This window comes from Ixodes scapularis, unplaced genomic scaffold, assembly GCF_016920785.2.
Source record: "Ixodes scapularis isolate PalLabHiFi unplaced genomic scaffold, ASM1692078v2 PGA_scaffold1__304_contigs__length_218370807, whole genome shotgun sequence".
NCBI lineage: Eukaryota > Metazoa > Arthropoda > Arachnida > Ixodida > Ixodidae > Ixodes > Ixodes scapularis.
Genome location: NW_024609846.1, coordinates 71,612,848 through 71,636,059, shown reverse-complemented (window position 1 = coordinate 71,636,059; position 23,212 = coordinate 71,612,848). Strand labels below are relative to the sequence as shown.

General features: G+C 40.8%; 1 protein-coding gene across 1 annotated transcript; it reads left to right on the top strand.

Moving 5' to 3' along the window:
* Nucleotides 1–19,186: 19,186 nt before the first annotated feature.
* LOC115331376 lies at nt 19,187–19,876 on the top strand (the record flags this gene model as incomplete). Its single annotated transcript, XM_029993498.2, has 1 exon — nt 19,187–19,876. A coding segment is annotated over one exon (690 nt), but the record flags the coding sequence as incomplete, so codon positions are not given.
* Between the last annotated feature and the right edge of the window lie 3,336 nt (nt 19,877–23,212).

Sequence of the window (23,212 nt, the reverse complement as noted above, 5' to 3'; positions counted from 1 at the left end):
GGCTGTTGGATCATGCGTAACATACATAAATTTATTATCATTAAAGTTCGTCAGCTTTGTCAAAAAGAAAATGTCCTTTTTTGTATTATTTGCCAAGCTTGTTAAGTATATCGCTCCCAAATTAATAATGGCGGGCCACTGTTTCCTGCGGCTTACTCTCTAGGCAACTAAAGCCTAACTGAAAATTTTATGAGCTTGAATAACATGAAAAAGTTCGAAAACTTATGTCTCCCCAAAACCTAAAAATCAAAGCTGTAAACACCGAAAATCCGAAAGTGCATGCGCAACAACGCGGTGCCTGAAATTCTCTTCGAAGCTTTTATTAACCTTTGAAAACGGGATAAAACAGTCAGTAGAATATTGAGGCTTCTTTCTTCCACAGACATGCACGTTTTTTAGCCGTTCGTGCTGGTGTTTCCGCACGTTGCCTTTGTATGATAGTGCCCTTCTAAGGTGAGCCACTCATGACTTTCAGAGCTGCACACTGGCACCGTTGTTACTCGTGACCTATATAAGAAATAGTCTTCTGCAAGGTAGCGAATAGGGCGAGTTGGTAAACGCTATACATGATGAAAACCGCTCAAACGACGACGACGGATTGAAGAAAACAAACACGACAGGACGAAGCTGTTCTCGCAAATAAAGTTTTCTTAGCGAAATTAACAGAAAGAAAACAGCGTAGCCGACACTGATTGCATCAACAAATACCTACTTAAGCTGTTGTCGCAACTGAAGTTTTCTCAGTGAAATTAACAGAAAGAAAACAGCGTAGCCGACACTGATTGCATCAACAAATACCTACTTAACTATTAGGCATTACAAAATATTTGAAGCTGAAATGGTTCACACATCGCTATTCATATTAGCTCACATAGAAAAAACCTCTTTATTTGACAGAGCTACCGACGGCGCACCCTCAGTTGTTAATAAATTGTTGTCTTTTTTACCGGTGTACGATGTTTTGATATCATTTTTGCGGCTTAATTAATATACAGAATGGGTGATTACTAATTTCTGAGGAATTAGTAATCACCCATAATTTTAATGAAGTGGCGAATGCGAATTGTCTTAAATTGTCATGTTTAACGCAGAATCCGCTAAGTTGAACAAAACAACAACAAAAAAACAACAACAAAAACAACATCGGTGAGCTTTTCTCCGCATCTGCCGGTTTTGCGGTGAGCTTTTCTCCGGTGAGCTTATCTCCGGTGAGCTTTTCTCCGGTGAGCTTTTCTCCGGTGAGCTTTTCTCCGCCGCCCGATTTTACAGAGCTCCATTTGTGGAGAGAGTTAAGAGTATGATTTGCGACAAGCGCGAGCTTTTCCTTATCTTGAGCAGAAAAAAATAAACTAGTGTCATTGGCATATATAACATAAGTTGCCTCCGTACTAATTTCGACAATATCATTGATATATATATTAAAAAGTAGAGGACCCAGTATACTTCCCTGAGGAACACCGGCAGCTAATGACTGTAAACCTGAACGCTGATTGTCGATGACAACACACTGTTGACGAAATTCTAAATATGAAGCCACAACGTCAAGAGTTACCCCACGAAAGCCGTAAAACCCAAGCTTTTTAAGTAGAGTGATATGATTAATGGGGTCAAATGCCTTAGAAAAGTCCACAAATATACCCAGAGTGGTACACTTTTCTTCGAATGATTTCAAGGTTGTTTCTTTCTGGGTTAGCAAGGCAAGTTCAGTCGAACGCCCCTTTCGAAAGCCATACTGCGAGGGGGTTCAGAATAGAGAATTGGTTGCAAAACGAGGAAATTCTGGTGTGGATGAGTTTTTCCAGGCACTTAGAGAAGACGGGTAAAATGGAAATAGGGCTGTAATTGGATTGATCATTCTTGTCGCCACCCGAAGAAATTGCAACATTGTAAATGTCTGATAATACCGGTGCTAATAAGTTCAGAACGTATTTGACAGGCCTAATTTGAATATCGTCAATGTCACTTGATTTACTATTTTGAATGGAATTGAATGTACTGAAAACTTCGTATTCGTCAGTAGGGTGAAAAAAGGCACTGCTTTCATTGCGAGTTTCTAGGTAGCTTGTCGACAAAGGGTTATGACTGCTATGAACACTGTTAGCGAAATAGTTGTTAAACGATTTTTCGAGTTCTTGTCCGCGCAATATTCTATCACCAATTTTAATTTCTGAAATGCTATTGTTTTCAAGGGATCGATTTAGGAGTTGATTTACTATTTTCCATGTTTTGTCTACTCTTGACATTGTGGCTACATTAAATAAAGAGTGCAAATAATTTTTCTTTGCTTCCCTAAGCATTTTAGTCAGTCTATTTCTATGTGTCCTAAACTTTTTTAAATCACCTGGCTTCCTAGTATTTATGAATTTATGGTATAATTTATTTTTCATACGAATCACCTTGAGACATTCTTGGGTTAGCCACGGCTTATGAGTGTTTTTTTTCCTTGGACTGGTTTATAGTGAAAACTACTGTTATATGCTTCAAAAAAAAAGAGCTAGGAAATAGACATACGCGTCATCAGCGGAACTTGTGTTGTATTCTGGGTTCCAGTTTACGTCACCAATCAAGGACCAAAAGGTTTCGAGTGTCTGAGAATTTATGTCTCGAAACACACGAATGCCCGCAGGTGTATCACAATCAATAACATTGACGTTACTAGCGATCATGAATATTGGCAAATGATCACTTATCTGCACACCAATGACACCGCCACATGCGCTACCTAAATCGGTATTGGTTATGAATAGGTCGATAAGCGTGGATGAGACACTTGTAACATGTGTTGGCGATGTAATGACGTTGACACAGTCGTTCGAATCGAGGACACGTTTAAATGAACATTACACGCTTGAGGCAGTAAGCATGTTGACATTAAAATCCCCACCCACAAAAAGATTATGCTTGTTTACACTTGAAAAATCTAGAAACTTATCGAAATAACACAAAAAAATTGTTAGAGTTTCCACTTGGGGGCCTATACATCACACTAAAAATATTTTGCGCACACTTCAGCGTTAGAATCTCAAAATCAGCACATATCCTAGAAAACTCAGTAACAATTTCGCAGTCAAAAGTAGCCTTTACACAAATCAATATTCCTCCACCCCTTTTGCAACCAATTTAAGAAAAAAGTTGTGTATTTATTCAATGATATTGTAGTGAGTGCGCAGGCGAGCTGGTGGAAATTAACCATTCTGATGTTAGCCTGAGACTGAGGCAGGAAAAGAGGAAGTTTCAAAGTAGAAGAAAAAGGAACAGTCGAGGATACGTCTCTAACACAGCTAAAGACAAGTTTATTCGGTCACCCTCTTATATACACTCCACAATCTTCACCACAGAACCTTCGCGACCTCCAAAGCCAAAAGATAACAAAGAACTCATCTCTTTCCACCACAATAATCAAACGACCTTGACAATCCTACAGAGCCCCCTCACCAACACAACCTATCTCCTCTCTCCCGGAAGACGATCGACCTTCGCGTACATAGCACACCCTCCTCCTCTCCTCCCCGGCCCACAATCCCGAAACAACCCGGCAACAAAAGATACCAATCCACCTGATCCAAACCAAAGACACAAAGGAGGAAACCACTTACACCCTTTCACAATCAACAACCACTTAACAAAACTCTCAAATCCGCAAGAAGGTTTTTGCACTGCTGCTAAGCTGTAACGACACTTGACTAATGCAGTTGCCAATTGATTTCATTCTTATTGTTTCCTTTACAACCCTTTTGATGTCGTTTACTTCCCTGTGTATTATTTCTGTTTCGAACCAGCGTGGTATACAATTATTACATTCTTGAACATGTTTCGCTATTTCCGAATCAGTCGCGTTGTTTTTTACATTTCTTTTGTGTTCAGTCAATCTATCATTTATACACCTCGACGTTTGACCCACATAAAAGAACAGATCAAAATGTCATCGAAATATCTTTTGATCTGTTTTTTTCGGGAGGGATTATCTGACACTCTGGAAGCATTGATCAGATCGGCTGCCCCGGAACTGAAGTTTACAGTCGAACGACCCATGAATGGTAAACTGCAGTTTTTAGAGCTTATGATTCACAATGAAAAAGGGCTATGTTGGGAATATGGAAAAGAAAACGCAAAACCGCTGCTATCAAAAAACAGTTGCCATTCAAAAACAGTCAAAGCAGGTATTGTCAGGTCTTTAATCACAAATGCAATGGACAGATCATGTACTCATTTCTTGGCTGAATCAGTGAAAAGGCAGTGGAGAAGGCTAAACAGTGCTGGTTATCAGGATGAATTCGTAGGGAAACAGTTATCCGTAAAATTCGCAGACAAATGTAGAGCAGAACCAAAGCAAAGGCCAAAACATAGAACTACTGTACTTCCGTACTATCACAAAATTTCTCACAACTTGAAGGCTTGTGCAAAAAAGTTCGATGTTGATCTGGTTTTTAGTTCCGACTATAAATTGAGTAAGCTCACGCCCTTCCACAAGAGTGTAAGGGAATGCACAAAAATGCACCGAGAAAAGTCTATTCCGTGTGATAATGGAGTGGTATACGAAATTCCCCTGGAATGTGGTTTTAAGTATGTGGGTCAAACGTCGAGGTGTATAAATGATAGATTGACTGAACACAAAAGAAATGTAAAAAACAACGCGACTGATTCGGAAATAGCGAAACATGTTCAAGAATGTAATAATTGTATACCACGCTGGTCCGAAACAGAAATAATACACAGGGAAGTAAACGACATCAAAAGGGTTGTAAAGGAAACAATAAGAATGAAATCAATTGGCAACTGCATTAGTCAAGTGTCGTTACAGCTTAGCAGCAGTGCAAAAACCTTCTTGCGGATTTGAGAGTTTTGTTAAGTGGTTGTTGATTGTGAAAGGGTGTAAGTGGTTTCCTCCTTTGTGTTTTTGGTTTGGATCAGGTGGATTGGTATCTTTTGTTGCCGGGTTGTTTCGGGATTGTGGGCCGGGGAGGAGAGGAGGAGGGTGTGCTATGTACGCGAAGGTCGATCGTCTTCCGGGAGAGAGGAGATAGGTTGTGTTGATGAGGGGGCTTTGTAGGATTGTCAAGGTCGTTTGATTATTGTGGTGGAAAGAGATGAGTTCTTTGTTATCTTTTGGCTTTGGAGGTCGCGAAGGTTCTGTGGTGAAGATTGTGGAGTGTATATAAGAGGGTGACCGAATAAACTTGTCTTTAGCTGTGTTAGAGACGTATCCTCGACTGTTCCTTTTTCTTCTACTTTGAAACTTCCTCTTTTCCTGCCTCAGTCTCAGGCTAACATCAGAATGGTGAATGTATTTATTCAGTTTCAGTACCTCCTCCTCACTTTGGTACCAGGTTTCGGTGAGCATAGTTACGTCGAACGAGAATCCAAAGTCTTGGAACAATGCACACAGTTCGTCCTCTTTATTACGCGCAGAACGCAGATTCGAATGAAAGAAAGATATCGATTTTCCTTTAGTGGGTGTAAAAAGAGCGGTTATTTCACTTGGCGTAAGATGTGTGTGAGCAGCCATGATGAAGGAACAAGACTACAAGAAAAGATATGCTAAAGTTGCTACATCATCTTGGCAAGATCGCTAGTGCTACAGATATGGACAACCCGTGACTCATCTGTTTTTCGTGCGTAGATTTTTCCTCCCCTCGTCCACGCAGATTTCCACTTTAGTTCGTTCTTTTTGGCGATTGTCATGCCAAGCAGTTTTTTTAGCTCCGGACACAAGTGTTCGTTGACGTAGACAGGGGCGCGTGTAGCATGACCTAGATCGGCCGTTGATACCCGTTTCTTCCGCGCTTTCTCGATTACAGCGTCCCGTCTCGAACGATACTTAAACTGTGCAATGATGAGCGGGCATGACGATGAATTGCCAGCAGGAACGCGATAACATACGTCGACATCACACGGAAGGATTGGTTCATCAATCAAATTGCCAATTTTTTGTAGGATTGCTGCCAGATCTTCATTTTGGACTGAGGGAACACCCTTAATCTCTATGTTGCGATTTCTAGAGTACTGTTCACAGGCCGTGAGCCGACGTTCTTGCTGTTCGGCTTGGCTTTTTAGGGCTTTACATTCCTCTCGGAGGTCACCCTTGTTGTTTTTCAAGCTTGCATTTTCTTTTTTTAGCATGGCGACATCAGCCCTCAGATCCTCAAAGTCTTTGTTGAAATTATCGAGACTCAGCTTGATCTCTCTGAGCTCTTTCCGAATTTGTCTCTCGAAAGCACTACGGAAATCTTTGAACTCTTGTTTTATCTCTTTTTTTAGGTCGTCACACAGTTTAGCAAAATCAGCAGTCATTGCACAAACGGTTAAGCAAACAGCACACTAAATGGCAGCAGCGTCAGCAATATGGCGCAAAATACAGAATTAGGCATGCAAGTTACAAAAATAAAGAACGTTTGCTTCCAACCTGTGAACAGAGTAGGATGATAAGCCCTCCGAACAGCTCGCTGCCGCCGCTGCCAAAAAAAAACTGGCCGCTGGTCCAAGGCTCCGTTTCGGCTGTTTGCGGTGGTGGCGCTGATGGTCTCGGTCGAAACGTGGACCGGTCTTGACCTTGATATATAACCGGTTGCCAATATATATATATATATATTTATTTATACGTCAAAGATGCGTACTGTCGGAGTTACTAAATCGAAGTTTATTACGACGTTTCGAGCGGGGACCGCTCTTCATCATCTGATGAAGAGTGGTCCCCATCGAAGCGTCGTAAAAAAGTTAATTCCGCAAAAATAATTAAGAACCTAATAAGTACCAAAATGACAGATGCCTTTTTTGTTGCAAAGCGTAGTTTTCGCAATACCAAATTTGTCCACTTTTCGTGAAACACCTTATATATATATATATATATATATATATATATATATATATATATATATATATATATATATATATATATATATATATATATATATATATATATATATATATATATATATATAATGGCTCTACGACATTTTAAGGTGCATCTTTCGTTGTTCAGGCTAGATTATACGTATTGACGCTAATAGCGATGAAATGAAATCAGAATGCGTGCAGACAGAATTCCACCTACACCATGTTACAAGCCTCTCGCACCCAATCCCCGCCCCTGCCTGTTTCGATCTGGATGAGCCTCGCACCGGCGTGCGGTCATGTATAACACTGCGTGGTGCACGTTAAAGACCCCAGGTTAGAGGTTATAAAGTACTGGCTAAATTGCTCATCTACAGCGGAGAGACCAGACGCCCACTGAGGCAGACTAACTTCCGGCTGTTATAAACTTATACACAAAAATTCGCCTCTTGCACGTGCAATATAAAATAATATCGTCCCTTTTCTTTTTCTTTTTTTGCGCGTAGTTTTATTTGATATTATTTGTACTTTTTCTATTTTTCGAGCACTCACTTACAAGGGTGCACACACACACACGCCCGCGCTGGCGGGTGCGAGGGCTCAATTGCTCATAGCGCAGCAGACCACATTCCAGCAACCCGGGGCTCCTCAAAACATTTATAAAATCAACAGAAATATCTATTCGAAGAGGGGACCGATCATAAACATGGATAAGCCATATCGCATGACTGCTCATACAGAAACGCCCTGACCTTCAACTTGACGCGGTACCAGCGTGTGCAATGCGCGGTACGTTGCCGGGAATTTTCCGGCGAACACACCGCTTCTTCGAACGGAAATATGGCATATAGAGTAAAGCAGCGCTAAGTTATCGATTTATTTTTTGTCTCACCCAGGCGAAAGCCCGTTAGTGGTGAGAAAGCGATAACTATATATAGACCTTTGACAGCACCCGTGCTTCGAGCGATGGCCTGGCCTCCGTGGATAAAGGAAAAAAAAAAAACAACAACAAGAAAACGCTTCGTTTCGGTGTCAGTTTGAAAACGGAGGGTATCAGACGATCTACTCACACCTGCAGCAAGTCCAGGGGTCGTACATGCAAACGTATATATAACTTCGTTTCACTCTAAGCGAAAAAGCCATCGCCTCGGCGCTCGCTGTCTTTGTGAGTTTCCGATTACCGGCTAAACCAGTCATGCAAAGAAAAAGACAAAAAAAAAAAAAAAACACGCGGGATTTCGGCGTTTTTACTGTGCGTGATTCGTGTGTGTTCACGGATAGCAAACGCACAAAAGCAACGGGCGCCAGGAGGACGAACTTTTTCTGCCGCTTATAAATGGCTCTGTCGCGTCGCCGCGTCCACTGTGGTTCGACTTGTGCAACGGATGTAGATAGACGTTATATTCACCTATGCATCGTTTTGCCGTAAGTCGAGACTCGGCCGACGCGTCGAGCTAATATGAAACGAATCAAACGGCGAAAAAATCGTGACACGTGGTGTTCGTCGTGCGCTACATCTTCTTTCATCGCCGAACCAATCGTGTGTACAGGGAAGAAAGACTCTTCGACTTTCGTTTCCGGGCCCGTTCCGTTGGTTCCACCAACTCGTGATTTTGACTGCGCCCGGACTTGAAGCAAAACGATGATTAGATATATCTCCCATGCATAGCCGCTTTTGTCGGTACTTTTCTGCCTACTGCAGCTGTCCTCGGGGATCACGATAATGGCAGTCCCTAGAGCGTTGTAAATTGCGATTTAAATCTATTAATTTCTAACTAATTTATATTTGTTAATAATTAAACGAAAATATTTCAAATATTGTGTCGATGAAGATTTGTAATATATATTAAAGAATAGGAATGAACACATAATTCCTTCAAAGAAAATAGCATTCTTTCCTTTTTATTTATAGTTTCATTTGCCACGCAGAAATATAATTTTTTATTAAAAAAAAGCTTCATCTAGCGCGTCGGCTTAGATAAATGGCAAAACTTTATACCGAATAATATTTCCACAGAATATTTGTCTACACTGTGAGACAGCTGATGAATGTCATAATCCCTTAGAGCAAGTATTTTAAAATAAATATGTTATGCTTCCTTTTATTTTTTGTACATTTTAATGGAGGGAAGATAAATAAAAGTTGTACATTCCAAGAGTCGTCTAAAACGTTTCTCTCTAATAGGCAGACTGGGCGAAATATATGAAATATAACGTGTGAAATATTCTTCTCCTACAAAGAGTAGTGACAAATTAATTGCCGTTAGAGTACACCGCGTACCAGTTTGCGTTTGCATAAAATGTATATGACTATGAAGTTTCATATAATCCATGAACCGACAGTTAATAAAATGTTGTGAAGCATATAGGTAAGGCGGAGCAAAGTAAACCGAAATTTTGCAAATTAAAGCTTATTTTTTTATTGCGATTTGAGAAGGAGTTGTACGGAAATTGTGGTTGGCGCCTTCTCCATACAATCAACAAACGTTATTAGGCTCGACCTTGTAGAACTAAAATATATTAATTGATAATTAAAAGTAACATATATCTCATTTTGCCCCGACCGCTAAGGCAAAACGAGACAGCCAGACCCAGGTGATCCAAAATAATACACCCTGCCAAAAAAAAAAAAAAAAAAAGAGAGCTTGGTTTTTGCACTCATAAAAATTCCAATATTCTCGGTGATATTTTACGCAATCTGCATGAGCCCATTCTTCTCACGGCGTGCGTTGGATCCGCATGAAACGGAGTGCTGTTTTAGTTCATAGTTTTTTGCACACCCGGTGCTGCCAGTCACACTTGACTCTCGTCGCGCGGTTTCCAGAACTCTTTCGCTCGACCGGCTTATTCAGTGAACGAAGGGTCTGCTGACCATCTCATTCAGCCTGAATAGACTTCCACTACGGTGAGATTTGTTTCACAGCAGGAGTACACTACCCCAGCTATCCATTGTACATCCTTGCGCGTGAACCCAAAAAGGAACTTCTCCATACGCCCTTTATGCCAGATGAGTTGCTTATCTTGCTAGTCGGAAAGGACTGGTCGTTTGAATCCTGACTAACTTTTGTAAAGTTATGGATGGGTTTTCGCATTTATTGAATTTTCATAACATTGGTGTACGTCGTACTTTGTAATATTTTGCGTTTTTCCCTTGGATTCTCACTTACATAAACACTTTTATCGTCATAACATTTAGAACCTAGAGTAATAAAGTTTTATCCAAAGTTTGCACCAAAAAATAGATAGATAATACAGCTTATCCTGGTACATTCGCTTTTCATAAGTCAGCTGCACGCCTCGAAAAGTACACGAGTTCAACATATTACCACACCTTTGCTGCTCCTCGACCCACGAAGAATGACTCCACATCTCTTTGATCTCCAGCGTGTTTCCTTTTCACCGATCATTAAATATTGTCTCTGAAGTACAGAGGACAAACGCCAGTACATGTCGTCAAAGTAACCGATTAACCAAATTTTAAAATTCCCAAACACATATGGCGTTTAACACAAAATGTGGCAGTTTTTTCCTTGTCCCATTTTGTGCCGCTTCACCCTTGACTATTTCGAATAGTGTGGGTTGGAGCTCTAAGCTGGACTTGTAGGTTTGTCCTACCACCCTCGTTCCGAGAGAAATATCGCACCCTTTGCCGCGTTCGGCAAAGGGTGATTGACGGCAAGGCTTCTCCAGGCGGCCCTGGAGAAGCCTTGCCGTCATTCGGTGCATGACAGTTTCGGGATTTGGGAAGGGTACTTGACGTCAGCCCAGTTTGCATCTACAGCTTTGGTGGCCATAGCAGAGACTTTGCTCAAGGAGATTAAGAAATTACCACACCATCAGAAGGAAAATACTAGGAAGAGGCAGCAAGTTGGACGCTATCTTTAATAGGATTTCCGTAATGTAATATCAAATACACGAAAAGTTGCCACTGAAGCCCTATAGCGGGCCAGCTGTTAGGATTCACAACACTCGCTTGCTGGCGCCGTGTTGCCTAGTTATTTACGCATTCGTGATATTTCTAACATTAAGAAATAATTCTACATTAATTTACAATTTTTTTAATTAATAGTAGCTTCGAAAGTTGTCAATAATATCAACTTTCTCAACACGCACGGCTTGAAAGCCTTCAGAGCGGTAGCTATGAAGGCTTTCAAGCCGCATCCGCCCCCCGCCAAGGTGCCGAAGGGGGGGGGGGGGGGGGGGGGGGGGATGCGGCGTGCTGTTGCCGTCATGTGGATTTCTCGTCGTTTTTTCTTTGTCGTGAAGGTTTGAAGGTTAAAGCGCAACCATGTGGAGAGTGTTCTAAGCGTCTCTTGAGCGTCAGCTCCGTCGCTGAAAAGCTATTTTCTGGTTTCCGTACATTCAACTGAGCTGACGCTACAAACGCAACTTCACAAGCGTGCGTGCACTGTAGGTTTCGTTTAATGCGACGAGCTCGCTCACGTAGCTGCTACTTTGCTTGGATACGGTGAAATAGAGTCTGGGGACGCCTGCGGACCAGTTGTTTTTGTGTGGTTGTCTTTCTGGTCACAGAAAGTATCTGTGAAATAATAAAATCTTCTATTCGGTTACCTATCTTTTTTTTTCGGATAAGTGAAGCTGTTTTAATTATATATTGGAAATTCCGTATGGTTCCAATTCTGCTCAGAATTGTAGAATTTACGCGTGCGTTTCAACAATAATTCATACGTAAATCTAAAATTAGAATTATTCACGGCAGACCAGGTGACTCATACTACCGCCTAGTTCTGATGTATGCACAGATGTTAGCTATCCATCCGTTGGTATAGCAGCCATCTCTCTCTCTAGTCATGTGGTGGACGGAAGTGCCTAATAAGGAAGCTCAGACCAACTTCACAGCAGCCGCTAGTTGCGCTGAGAGTCGAGTGAGCCGCTGGGGCCTATGGGGTTGGCCTCTCTTTAAGTCACCCTATATTACACTATGGATCTCCACAACTCTGGGGAGATTACCATAGCGATGTCATATTCGCACAACGGTGTTGAACAGTTGTTAAGAATCGCAGGAATAGGGACTTATGTTTCGCTAAAAATATAAATAAACATGTAATTAACCCACGCAGATGACATCGTTTACAAGATCCCGTTTACGTGCAGGAGAGCCTACATCGGACAAACAAGCCGATGTGTTAACGATGAGAATTGCGAGCATGACTGGTCTGTGTAAGCAAAGACTGAGGGTCACTAACGCCCCACTCTGCAGATTTCAGGCGTCATCGTAACTTCTAACATTTCGCCATGATAGGAAGCGACACAAATAAAATGACAAGGAAGATGCTAAAAACTTACGCGATAAAAAAAAAAAGAACGGGATGGTTGTATTAGACAAACTTCGGTCACAATGCCAAGCAAGGAGATAGTTCATTCTTTTTACTGGTATGTTTTTATTACATATGTCCCACTGAACGTCTGCATTCCCCACTTTTTCTGTTTAGTTGAATATCCGCATCAAATTACGTGTCAAGTCACCACGAACACGATGGCTCCATTCCATTTTATATCAACAATAATAATACTAATCATTATAATAACTTTTTTGGCTGAGGAGAGCCGCTACACCGCAGAGGACCAACAGCCCCTACCATGTTGTTTTTTTTTTTTTGTCTCGTGTTTCCGATTGTATTTCTGTTCTGTTGTGTTCTCGTGTTTCCGACTGCACTTCTCCATCTCTTTCATTTTTATTTTGTTTCATTTATTTACCTTGAGGACCCGTGTCCGGGTATTACACAAGGGTGGGTTAGTTAAAAGGCACTTGTTTGAACACGAAAGTAAATATCACACAAAAAAAGAAAAACATGGTACAAAGGTTAAATGGCAATAACAAGTTAACAAATCACTACGGAGGTTGAAATAGTTGATGTCGGAGGTTGAAATAGTTGATAATAAAAAGCCTAAATTCCCACTGAATTTCATTTTCTGTAAACGGTGCTGGTGTTTTTTTTTTTTGTTTTTTTTTTAGTTTATTTGGCGGAACACTATGTTGCTGGCGTCTACCGAGTCCATAAACAGATATACTATCTTCTACCTGATAAGTGAAATGTGTTCGTTTTGCAGAGTGCCAGTGCTTCTTGAGGCAACTCAGGGTATAGTGTATATATAAAACCCGGCATGACCTTACTTAGCACGATGGCGAAGAATGATAGCTCTAATAACACAGCAACTTCTTCACTATAGCCGAGTGTATTATCATGGTCAACATAAGCTGCAACAGCGCTCGACGTTCCTTTCACCTGCTCACAAGTCTTTTGTGAATCCTGCGTCTATAGTGGGACTGAAATGCGAAGTTTAGATATTATTATTTGAGCTCCAAAGCAAATCGGGACAAGATGAAGTGCCAAATCCAAATGAAGTATTGCAGCTTGAAGTGGCTGAGCTCTTCTCCATAAAATATGACTTCTATGAAAAGAGCCTAGCAATTTCTTCAACTATTTGAGTAACAAAGCTACGTGCTCCATCGGCAGCTGTCGTAAACTTTTTTGGTAGCTCATAGATGGCGTGACTTGCTCATAGTAGGGAATTCGTAGACCGCGTTTCCCTCTCCGCTAAGCTCTCCGCAACGAAGAAGCCGCTACTGCGCCTGAGCGCCGATTGCCTTGGCTGTTGAGTTCCGGGTACCATAGCGGGTTGCGGAGAGCGCTGCGGGACGGCGAAAACGATCTACAAAAGCTTCCTAACATTTGCCGTTACATGCTAAAGCTGAGGGTACAAACTTTACCCAGTATAGAAGTGCCGTCATTGTAGCCAAGCATAAGAAGCGCTTGGCAAGAATTGCAATGTGCCCCCGCTAGTGTCGCCGGCAACACCAAACACGCTTGGAAGACAGCGTGGTTACGATCCGGTACGCACTGAGCCATGCTCGGATAGAGGAAAACCGTCACAGACACTAAAGGTTGTTTTCCGGTGCTGTGTTGCGCGAGAGAGTAGCTTAGCTTATTTATTCGATATAACCAGGAATGTTTCCTTGAGGGATTCCGAACCTTCTTACTTGGCCACGTCAATAAGACGGCGGTTGTTCATGACGTTTCCTGGCGCTATAGGGGACAAGGTTGGCCATACAAGATCAACAACTCTTACCTTCTTTCCTTACAGAGTACTAATTCCTCGTATTAGCTTTTGCAAAGGCCTAAATTAGAGGCGCAATCCTAAAGAGCAATTGCTGATGATAGCAACATGATGATGGTACTCGTTGTGAGTCTCTATTTTCGGCTGGCGTAACTGGCTGCTTTGAGGGCACACATTAGCTTGGCCCTTGGAATCACGAAGATGTAAAATGTCGGCATCTCACCCGGATTTCACCGCTGAGGCTAGCCTCCGGAAAATATACATAGTTTTGATTCATATTTTTTTTCTGTTGCAAAACAAAATTGAACAATTTATTTTAAAGAATTTTAATAATTGACGACCAATCTTTTAGCGGTAATGACTGGTTCAGAGCGTTGTCGTGTTCTCGTTCTTAATGTTCTTAATCTGAGAAGTTAGATTTACTGGTAAAGTTAATCTAATTATTCATAAAATATCAAACGCACGGAGTAATAGAACATGTAGATCATTTTATTAGTTATTTTACATTCCTTCGTTAGCCCTCCAGATGGCGTGTGGTGCAGGCCCAGAGAAGATTGTATCGGGCGTTGTCAGGTGTACAGATTCTGCGAAGCAAAAACAATTCAGTGTTACTGCTGTCGTTAGGGAATCGATGCAAGGATATCAAAAAACGTCGACAACCTCAAAGCAAGTTTTATTTACTGACGTCATCAGTATAAATGAAAGTCAAGGCGTCGTTTATATTTCAAGTATACCTGTAATCAAATTGTGACATATATTATAGGAGTTTAACGAACAGTGAGTACACACCCTGTTCGTTAAACTCGTATTATATTCTCAACTGAAATCAGCAAATCAAATCCTCAACAGAATTCTTATTCCGCAAACTTCACTGTTAATATTTGTACGGAACCCCCTCTCGTGTAGACCACTTCCTTGAGTGCCTTTGAGAATTATAAAACCGAACTAGACTAAAAAAAACCTAAATATTTTAACATTTTTCTTTGCACTTACACTTCTTGTAGAAGCCGGTGTAGCCGAGACCGCCGAGTCCATACCCGTAGCCAAGGCCGTAGCCAAGGCCATAGCCGGACAGTCCGTATCCATAGCCGAGGCCGTGGCCGTAACCGAGTCCGTAACCAAGACTGTGACCGTAGCCGAGGGTAGAAACAACTGGAGCGTGGTGGACGGTGGAGTAGGAAGAGGTCAGGGGAGCAGCCACGGAGTAGCCCCCGTACCCGAGGTAGCCGGCGAAGGCGCAGGTGGCCAGGGCCAGGACAAGAACGCAACGGAACTGCAAAACGAGGAGGAAAGAGAAATGGGTAAAGAGCAGATACAATCTTCGTCGCCTTTTTTGGTGTAGAAAAGGCTCAAATTTGAACGCTGTTTTCATCAAAATAGCTGAACAGAGTTGAACAGTTCTCAGCCAAATATGGCTCAATTTATGTAATTCAATGTCTATAGGCGACGCTGTTCATTAAGTTTATTTTTCTTTAGTTGAGTAGAATTATAGTATTCCAGTTCATAGGTAAGGTGCGCTTAGCGAAACTTATTTTTACTTTCTCCGACATGACCGATATAGCTCAAATATTATACAGATAATTCATCCAGTTAGATTGCTAATGCACTTTTCTAAGATTACAGGATGAGTACTTTATTTGTAAGAACATGATAATAAAATACAGGCGTGTGGTATCATCAATGAAAATAAAACACGTGAATTGCCACGACAAAATATAATAAGCTAATGGATCACCCCTGAAATTACCATGATTGAGTCTTCTAGTCTAGCTGAGAGGCTTGAACTGATGTTGATTATCGACGAAAGGCTTTTTATATAAGAAATTGCAAATGCATTCGGTCTGCTTTAACCAATAACAGAACTTCCTCCCCTGATGAAATCCTTCGACCTTCAAATTTTAAATTAATTTTGAAGTAGTTTCCACATGTTTTTTTTTTTTTCGTGTTAGAGTTTTACTGCGGGGTGGAGTTCCGGTCCACACCTTTATCAAGAATCCGCAATACCAGGGTATTCTGGTTTCAGTGCACGCTGAAAAGCGTTTTTGTTTTCTTATTTTTTATAACCCCTCACGTCGCCGGCCGAGGAAATAGAGCCACTAGTGTACTGGGCATCCTCTTACATAAGTTGTCACTAATTATTCTGAAATAGCAGATGTTGACACAACTAAAACCAAGTACGCAGCGCTCAATACGCTTTTTTTATTTTTATGGGACGCCGTACCGATAATAACAGATTCGCGGGTTTTAAATTCACTTTCACGTTAAAGTGTTCCGTAATTCGATCCGGTAGTTCGTGAAATTTTAAGCAGTTTTATAAATTGGCACTGCCAACGAGTTACATGCAAGGCTTCAAAAAGAGTTGTTAAATAATCGTTCAGAATACTTCAATTACAACTGTACTTCCAAGAGTCAAATTTGAGAAAATTACGCATGAGTATATATCTTTACTGTGTTTTAACGCGACAGCGTTAAGAAGCTTGCGTCACACGAAATCCGGCGTCGGCGTCGGTGGGACTGGAAAATCTTGATTGATCGATAGGGTCCTGATGCCACAGCCACACGTGACGTCACGTGTGACGTCATGCGTGGTTGTGACGTGATGACCCTATTTACCCACTCAATTTTCTTGGAAATTATCCGCTAAATTTAGAAGAAATTTTTACCGCCAAATCTAGCGGAAATTTTTCTCGCTAAATTTAGCCGAACATTTTCCTGCGAAATTTAGCAAAATATTTCCCAACTAAACTTGGTGGACCATTTACCCGTCATATATATTGGGAAGTTGTTCCGGGAAGTTTAACGGGACAATTTGGCAGGAAGCTTTTTCGCTTAATTTAGCGGGTATATAGTGTTATGGAGTCACAACCACGTGTAACGCCACACCTGACGTCACACGTGACGTCAGGTGTGGCGTCACACGTGTGACGTTAAGCCATTTGATCTGGCGCGGAGATTTCGAACAACCCCCAACGGTCCCGTGTGACGTCACGTATCTGTGTGATGTCTCGTGACACGTGACGTCACACAGACACGTGACGCGACTTACTAGGACACGCACACACGCTTGCGCCTGCTTGGGAACGGGCGCGGGTTTATGAGTAGGCTTTGCGAACGGGGCCTGATAACTCTAACGCGTTCCATTCTTAAAGGCGAAGCTTACGCGTCCTCCAAGTTTTTGTGCCAGTTACATCTCTAGTACAAAGGAACTAAGCTTCGTTGCAGTTTTTTCTGAAATTGGTCGTGAAGTCATGACATTGTATTATGGGAACGTTCACTGACTTAACTTTTCACAGTTGGTAAAGAGATGTTTAGTCATGGCTTGACTCAACAAACAGTCCAGTATAAAATTACCATGCCTATATGTCAAAGCAACGCTTATAACTTGTTCCCTGTGTTCCACAGACTTCAATATTGCATCGCATTCACAAAACGAAGCCCTCTGGGAAAGTCATGAATCATGAATTCATACATGCTTCAAAATGCAATTTTCTGGGCCCTACAAATAACGCTACTTCCAAGACAACCACAAACGCATCGAGGGGCTTAAGGGGGAAGCGGTGGCCGAGTCGCACTCCAGCTCGGATTACGGGGAGCGAAAGTTCGCGCTGCAGAACCCAGGAATATTCAACCGCACCCCTGCCCGTTTCCATTTGGATGTACGTCGTACCGGCGTGCGGTCGTGTATCACTACTGCGCGGTTCAAGTTAAAGACAGAGGGCCAGCGGTTGTACTGCAGTGGCTAAAATGCTCATCTACTGCTGAGAGACGTGTTCGCAATTGGGGCTGTCTAACCTCAAGTTCTATAAGCATCTCCATAAAACAGTTATAATTGACGATCGAATTAAAACTACCTAAACAGAATGGCAACCTACTACTTTCCTATTCATGAAACATTAATTAAGTTAGCAATATCGCCCAAATCCTGCTATAGCCACATCAAAAGTAAAAATGATTTATCTTCTTAAAAGATTATGTTACGTTAGTGAACTCTCAACGACTATTACTTAATGTTTTACTTTATAACGCACTACCTTTACTCGGGTAAAGACTAACATTTGTTCAAAAGATGTACGAGGGCGCCGTTTCTTTTCCCTGGACTAGAAGATCGGAAATATACTACTCCAGCTCTCTTCACCTTTTAAAAGACACGTGTAAAGGACAAAAAAATGAAAGAAACCTAGATGAAAAAAAGACATAAAATAAATTTACAATAAAAAATAGAGCTATAACTACGGCGTAAAGCGAATTTGCAGTTGGCGCCAGCGGGAGCAAGAATAAAAGTGGCACTATACTCCGCGACAACTTTTCTTGGCAATGCAGTGGATGGTACGTCCCGCGTCCCCTCTCCCATTTTGAGTGTACGAAGGCTCTCTTCCACTCCCCGGAAATGGGGGAGGAGGAGAGCCTACATACACTCAAAATGGGAGAGGGGACGCGGGACGTACCTTCCACTGCATTGCCAAGAAAAGTTGTCGCGGAGTATAGCAGTCCTGGGGGCCGCTAATCACATGGTGCGTGTGCTGTTTCGGGAGCTTCTTTTAGAATCTAAGAGGTATTTATTAATCTTCGTTTTTTATTTGCACTTCTTTTTTTAACATAATATGTTGATGTTTGAGAAACAGCAAGTGTAAGAAAGTCGTCACTTCCAGCAAGATATCGAGGCAGCACACAGACTCCCCCCCAAGTCCGACAAAGTTCCAGTCACCTTAGTGCGATTTGCGTCACGTCTCACCCGAGATAAGTGGCTACAGGGAAATGCGCGCCTAAGGCAGATGAAATCAACAGTGCGAATCTATGAAAACCCGACAGCTCAAAACAAAAAGTTATTCTGGCAGATTAGGACCAAAACCGCTGAAAAGGGCTATCAATTTGCATGGCACAAAGAAGGAAAGATGTTCGTGAGAAAAGCTGCCGGTGACCGTCTTATCAGGATAGAACGCGAAGATGACCTGGAACTGATACGTTAATCAGAAACGCGAAGTTCACTTTTACTTTTATTTTCTCGATAATGGGTAGTTGTTCCACAGAACACAGTTATTATGATAACAATTCGTTCAGAAATCTTGTTAATGGAAACATTGCACGCAATGACAATAGATTATCTGTATTTCATTTAAACACAAGAAGCATTAGAAACAAATGTGACGAAATTGAACAGTTACTTGACTGCCTAGAACTACGCTTTGATATCCTAGCATTCACTGAGACATGGCTTACGAATGATTCACATATTCCTGAATTTAACGGTTACTACCATACAGAAATATTTCGAACTGGGAAAAAAGGTGGAGGAGTGTCCCTTTACTATAAAAGCTACTTGGCATGCAGTGTTATCTCTGAATATACTCGTGTCTCTGCGAATTATGAGTGTCTTCTTGTAGGGTGTCGTGATTACATTATAGGTGTTGTGTACAGACCGCCATCCGGATCACCTAGTGTTTTTCTAGACTTCTTACAAGAAATTTTTCAGTATGCATCTGAGAGTAAACTTCCTATGATAGTAGTTGGTGATTTTAATATTAATCTGATGTTGTCTGACTTATGGCAATTACAATTTTTAGATCTCGTGCAATCACATGGTTATGAAAATGTAATTGATTGTCCTACCCGCGTTACATCTGAGACGGAAACTTTAATTGATTTATGTTTGACCAATGCAATGAGAAATGACGTAGTATCTGGTGTACTGACGGTGGATTTAAGTGATCACTTACCTCTCTTTTGCTTTCTTCCATGCGCAAACGTCGGCTACAATAAAACGAATATAACTAACCCTTATTATCGAGACATAAACGATTATAGTATCGAACGCTTCGTTACGCTTGTATCGGCCATACACTGGAATGATATATACAATGAGCCAAACCCTAGTAAGTCCTACGATAAGTTTATAGAAAAGATAAAAGAAGCCTATGAAGATGCGTTCCCATTTAGGAAAGCCAAAAGACACAAGAAATCACGGAAACCCTGGATTACCGTAACACTTCCCAAACGAATTAATGAGCGAAATAAACTTTACGACACATTCATAAAAACAAAAGACCTCGATATACTGGCTGAATACAAAAAGAAACGGAACAAGTTAAACTCCGACATAAAAAAGGCGAAAGTAAACTATTATAAAAATAAATTCATTACAATTCAACATAATCCAGTGAAAGTATGGAAGACGGCAAAAGAACTGATGTCCAAGTCAAGCAGTACCATCCCCAATGTCCTTAGAATAGATGACGTGGATTATTCTGGTAGAGAACTTGCAAATCTATTTAATGCTCATTTTTTGCTTTCGGGCGCTCCGACCTTCTCCTTACAACAGGAAAGAAACTTTGAATTTCATACCCGCGTATGTTTACAACAGTCTATATTTTTGTCACCAACTACAGAGACTGAAGTGCTTAACGTAATAAATTCATTAAGAAACAGCGGCGCATGCGGCGATGATGAGTTGAAAGTTAAACCTATAAAAGCAATTGCTGGGGTAATATGTCAACCACTATCAGCAATCTGTGATAAAATATTAAGCACCGGGATATTTCCTGCTCAATTAAAAATCGCCCGAGTATCAGTAATACACAAAGGTGGGCCACTTCATAATTTAAACAACTACAGACCTATATCAGTATTGCCAGTATTTTCAAAAGTAATAGAGAAGATAATAAACTCCAGGATGTCGGACCATTTTATTAAAAATAACCTAATTGTCGAACAACAATATGGATTTCAAAAAGGGAAATCAACCGAGGAAGCTTTACTGAAAATCAAGGACAAAATTTTAACCAATTTTGAGACCAAGCTTTACACATTAGGAATATTTTTAGATTTCAGGAAAGCGTTTGATTCTATTAAGCATGAAATAATTCTGAAGAAGTTGTATAACTATGGTATTAGAGGAGTAGCCCTAGAACTTATTCAAAATTACTTATCAGATCGTGTGCAATATACGACTTTAAGTTGCGAGAAATCAGAAATCGGTAAAATACAATATGGTGTTCCCCAGGGGTCCATCCTTGGACCACTCTTATTTTTGGCGTATATTAATGATATTGTCAACATTCCCCACACACCTGACATTGTGCTATACGCCGATGATACAAACGTATTTTTTTCTGGTGCCAACATAGATGAACTTGAATCACTTGCGAATGATTGGATGTTAGAGTTAAGTGCATGGTTGACATGTAATGAATTAGAGCTAAACACCGAGAAAACAAAGTACATGATATTTCGAGCAAAAAATAAAAGTATTAATCAAGAACTTAACCTACGATTTAGAAATAGTGAAATTCAATATGTAAAAGCTCACAAGTTTTTAGGTGTATACTTTCAAGAAAACCTTAATTGGTCTTATCATATTCATCAGATCCGGCCAAACATCTCCCGGTCAATAGGCATTATAAATAGGCTCAAATATATCATTCCGGTTTGGTTAAAACGACAGTTATACTTTACTCTTGTTCATTCTCGTTTAAATTACTGCAGTTTGGTATGGGGTACGTGCTCACAGACCTGTATATCCAAGCTGCTCATTCTACAGAAAAGAGCAGTACGGTCAATTGCCAATATCTCATATAAGGAGCACTCTAGCCCATATTTTATCAAGTATTCTCTTCCTACGGTAGAACAATCACTCATTCAAAAACTGGCAATTTACATGTTTTACAAAATAAAAGCACACCCTCAGTTTGTACATGAAAATTACATCAACAATGCATCAATATACTCATTTCGCCATACCCACTACACTCAGTCCAGAGTACGCACAAACTACGGTAAACAAAGAATACTTAATCAGATCGCACAGCTATTAAACAACCACCCTGAAATACTGTCCATGATAAATAATTCCAACAGAATATACACATTTAAACGAACACTGAAAACGTACCTTTCAGGTATAACATGATTTATTAAAGTTTCCGGCCGCATTTCTTTTCTTATATCAATGTATCTTAGTGTAATCCCACTTTTAGTATTTGATTGTTTTTGTTGCTATGTTTCTGTACGTTGTGCTGCTGACTGTACAGGGGGATGGAGCCCTGTCAGGCGATTTAAATCGCCTTTTGCCCCATCCTCCTAGACACTTGTCTGAATAAAGAATTTATTATTATTATTATTATTTGGACTCGTACGATAACAAACAAAAGCTCGCCATTTTCTATTCGAAGGGGCGCGGTGTCACGTGCCTTAGTTTCTAACATATCGGTTCGCCCAAAGCAACGCCTCTGCTCGACTAAGGGCTGCAGCCCTTTGCGATCGTCGAGCAGCGTCGTCGCTTTGGGGGAACCGACATGATAGGAGCTAAGACATGTGACACCGAGCCCCTTTGAACATAAAATGGTGAAGGTTTTGACTGTTATTGTATGAGTCAAAACGGGAGTGAAGATTTCCTTATACTTGTTTTTTCTCGAACATCAAACTATTTTGCTAAAAAAGTGTAACCATAAAAAACATATAAACGAAGAGCAATAAGTAACTTTTAGAGCCCAGAGGAAGCTCCCGAAAGAGCGTAAGCACCACGTGACTAGTGGCCAGTCACGTGACTGCTAGTTTTCACTTTTCCGCGTGCTCCCACGGGTGGCAACAACGAATTTGTTTTGCGCCGAAAATATAGCAATGCATATTTTTTCTTGTAATTTAATTTCTTGACATTCTCTTTTTCGATCCCGGCTATTTTTTAAAAGGGGCAGAAGAAAATAAAAACCTGTTATCAATTTTAAGCAGTCTGCCAGCTTCACTGGCAGGAAAGTGCTGCAGGAAACGTAAAAATCGTTGTGGAAAGCGCGATTTCTTAATTACATCATAATTGTGAATTCTTGTGGGAACGCAAAATTATTGGTAACTTTATCGAGATCTCTAATCGTGAATAACAAACCATTTATTCCTAGCTTACAAAGTTCAAGACTGCTTATGAGAGCACTTTAAATTGCAATGAAACAAAAAATATAGTGATTTTTTTGTATTTGTTCAGGACGAAGTATGTGAAAATGTATTACGTCTATTGTTCTCATGTGGTTTTGTGTATACGATTGAAATATGATTTCTCCTTAGGAAAAGTGAACATTTCTAATTTAATGCTTTGTTCATGAGAAGATGAAAACATAGATACGCGAGTCTATTTTCTTGACACTAACGAAGTTCACAAGGCTGGTCTTCCGGTATTTCATTTCAACGTTTTATTTTTTTTCTGGTATCCCTATCTGTTAATAAAAGCGCGAGACTTGTATACTAAGGGAGGTGACAAGGCATGAGAAATGCGTCCACCAGTACATGTTTTCTTATATGCCCATTTCCAGGGATGTGT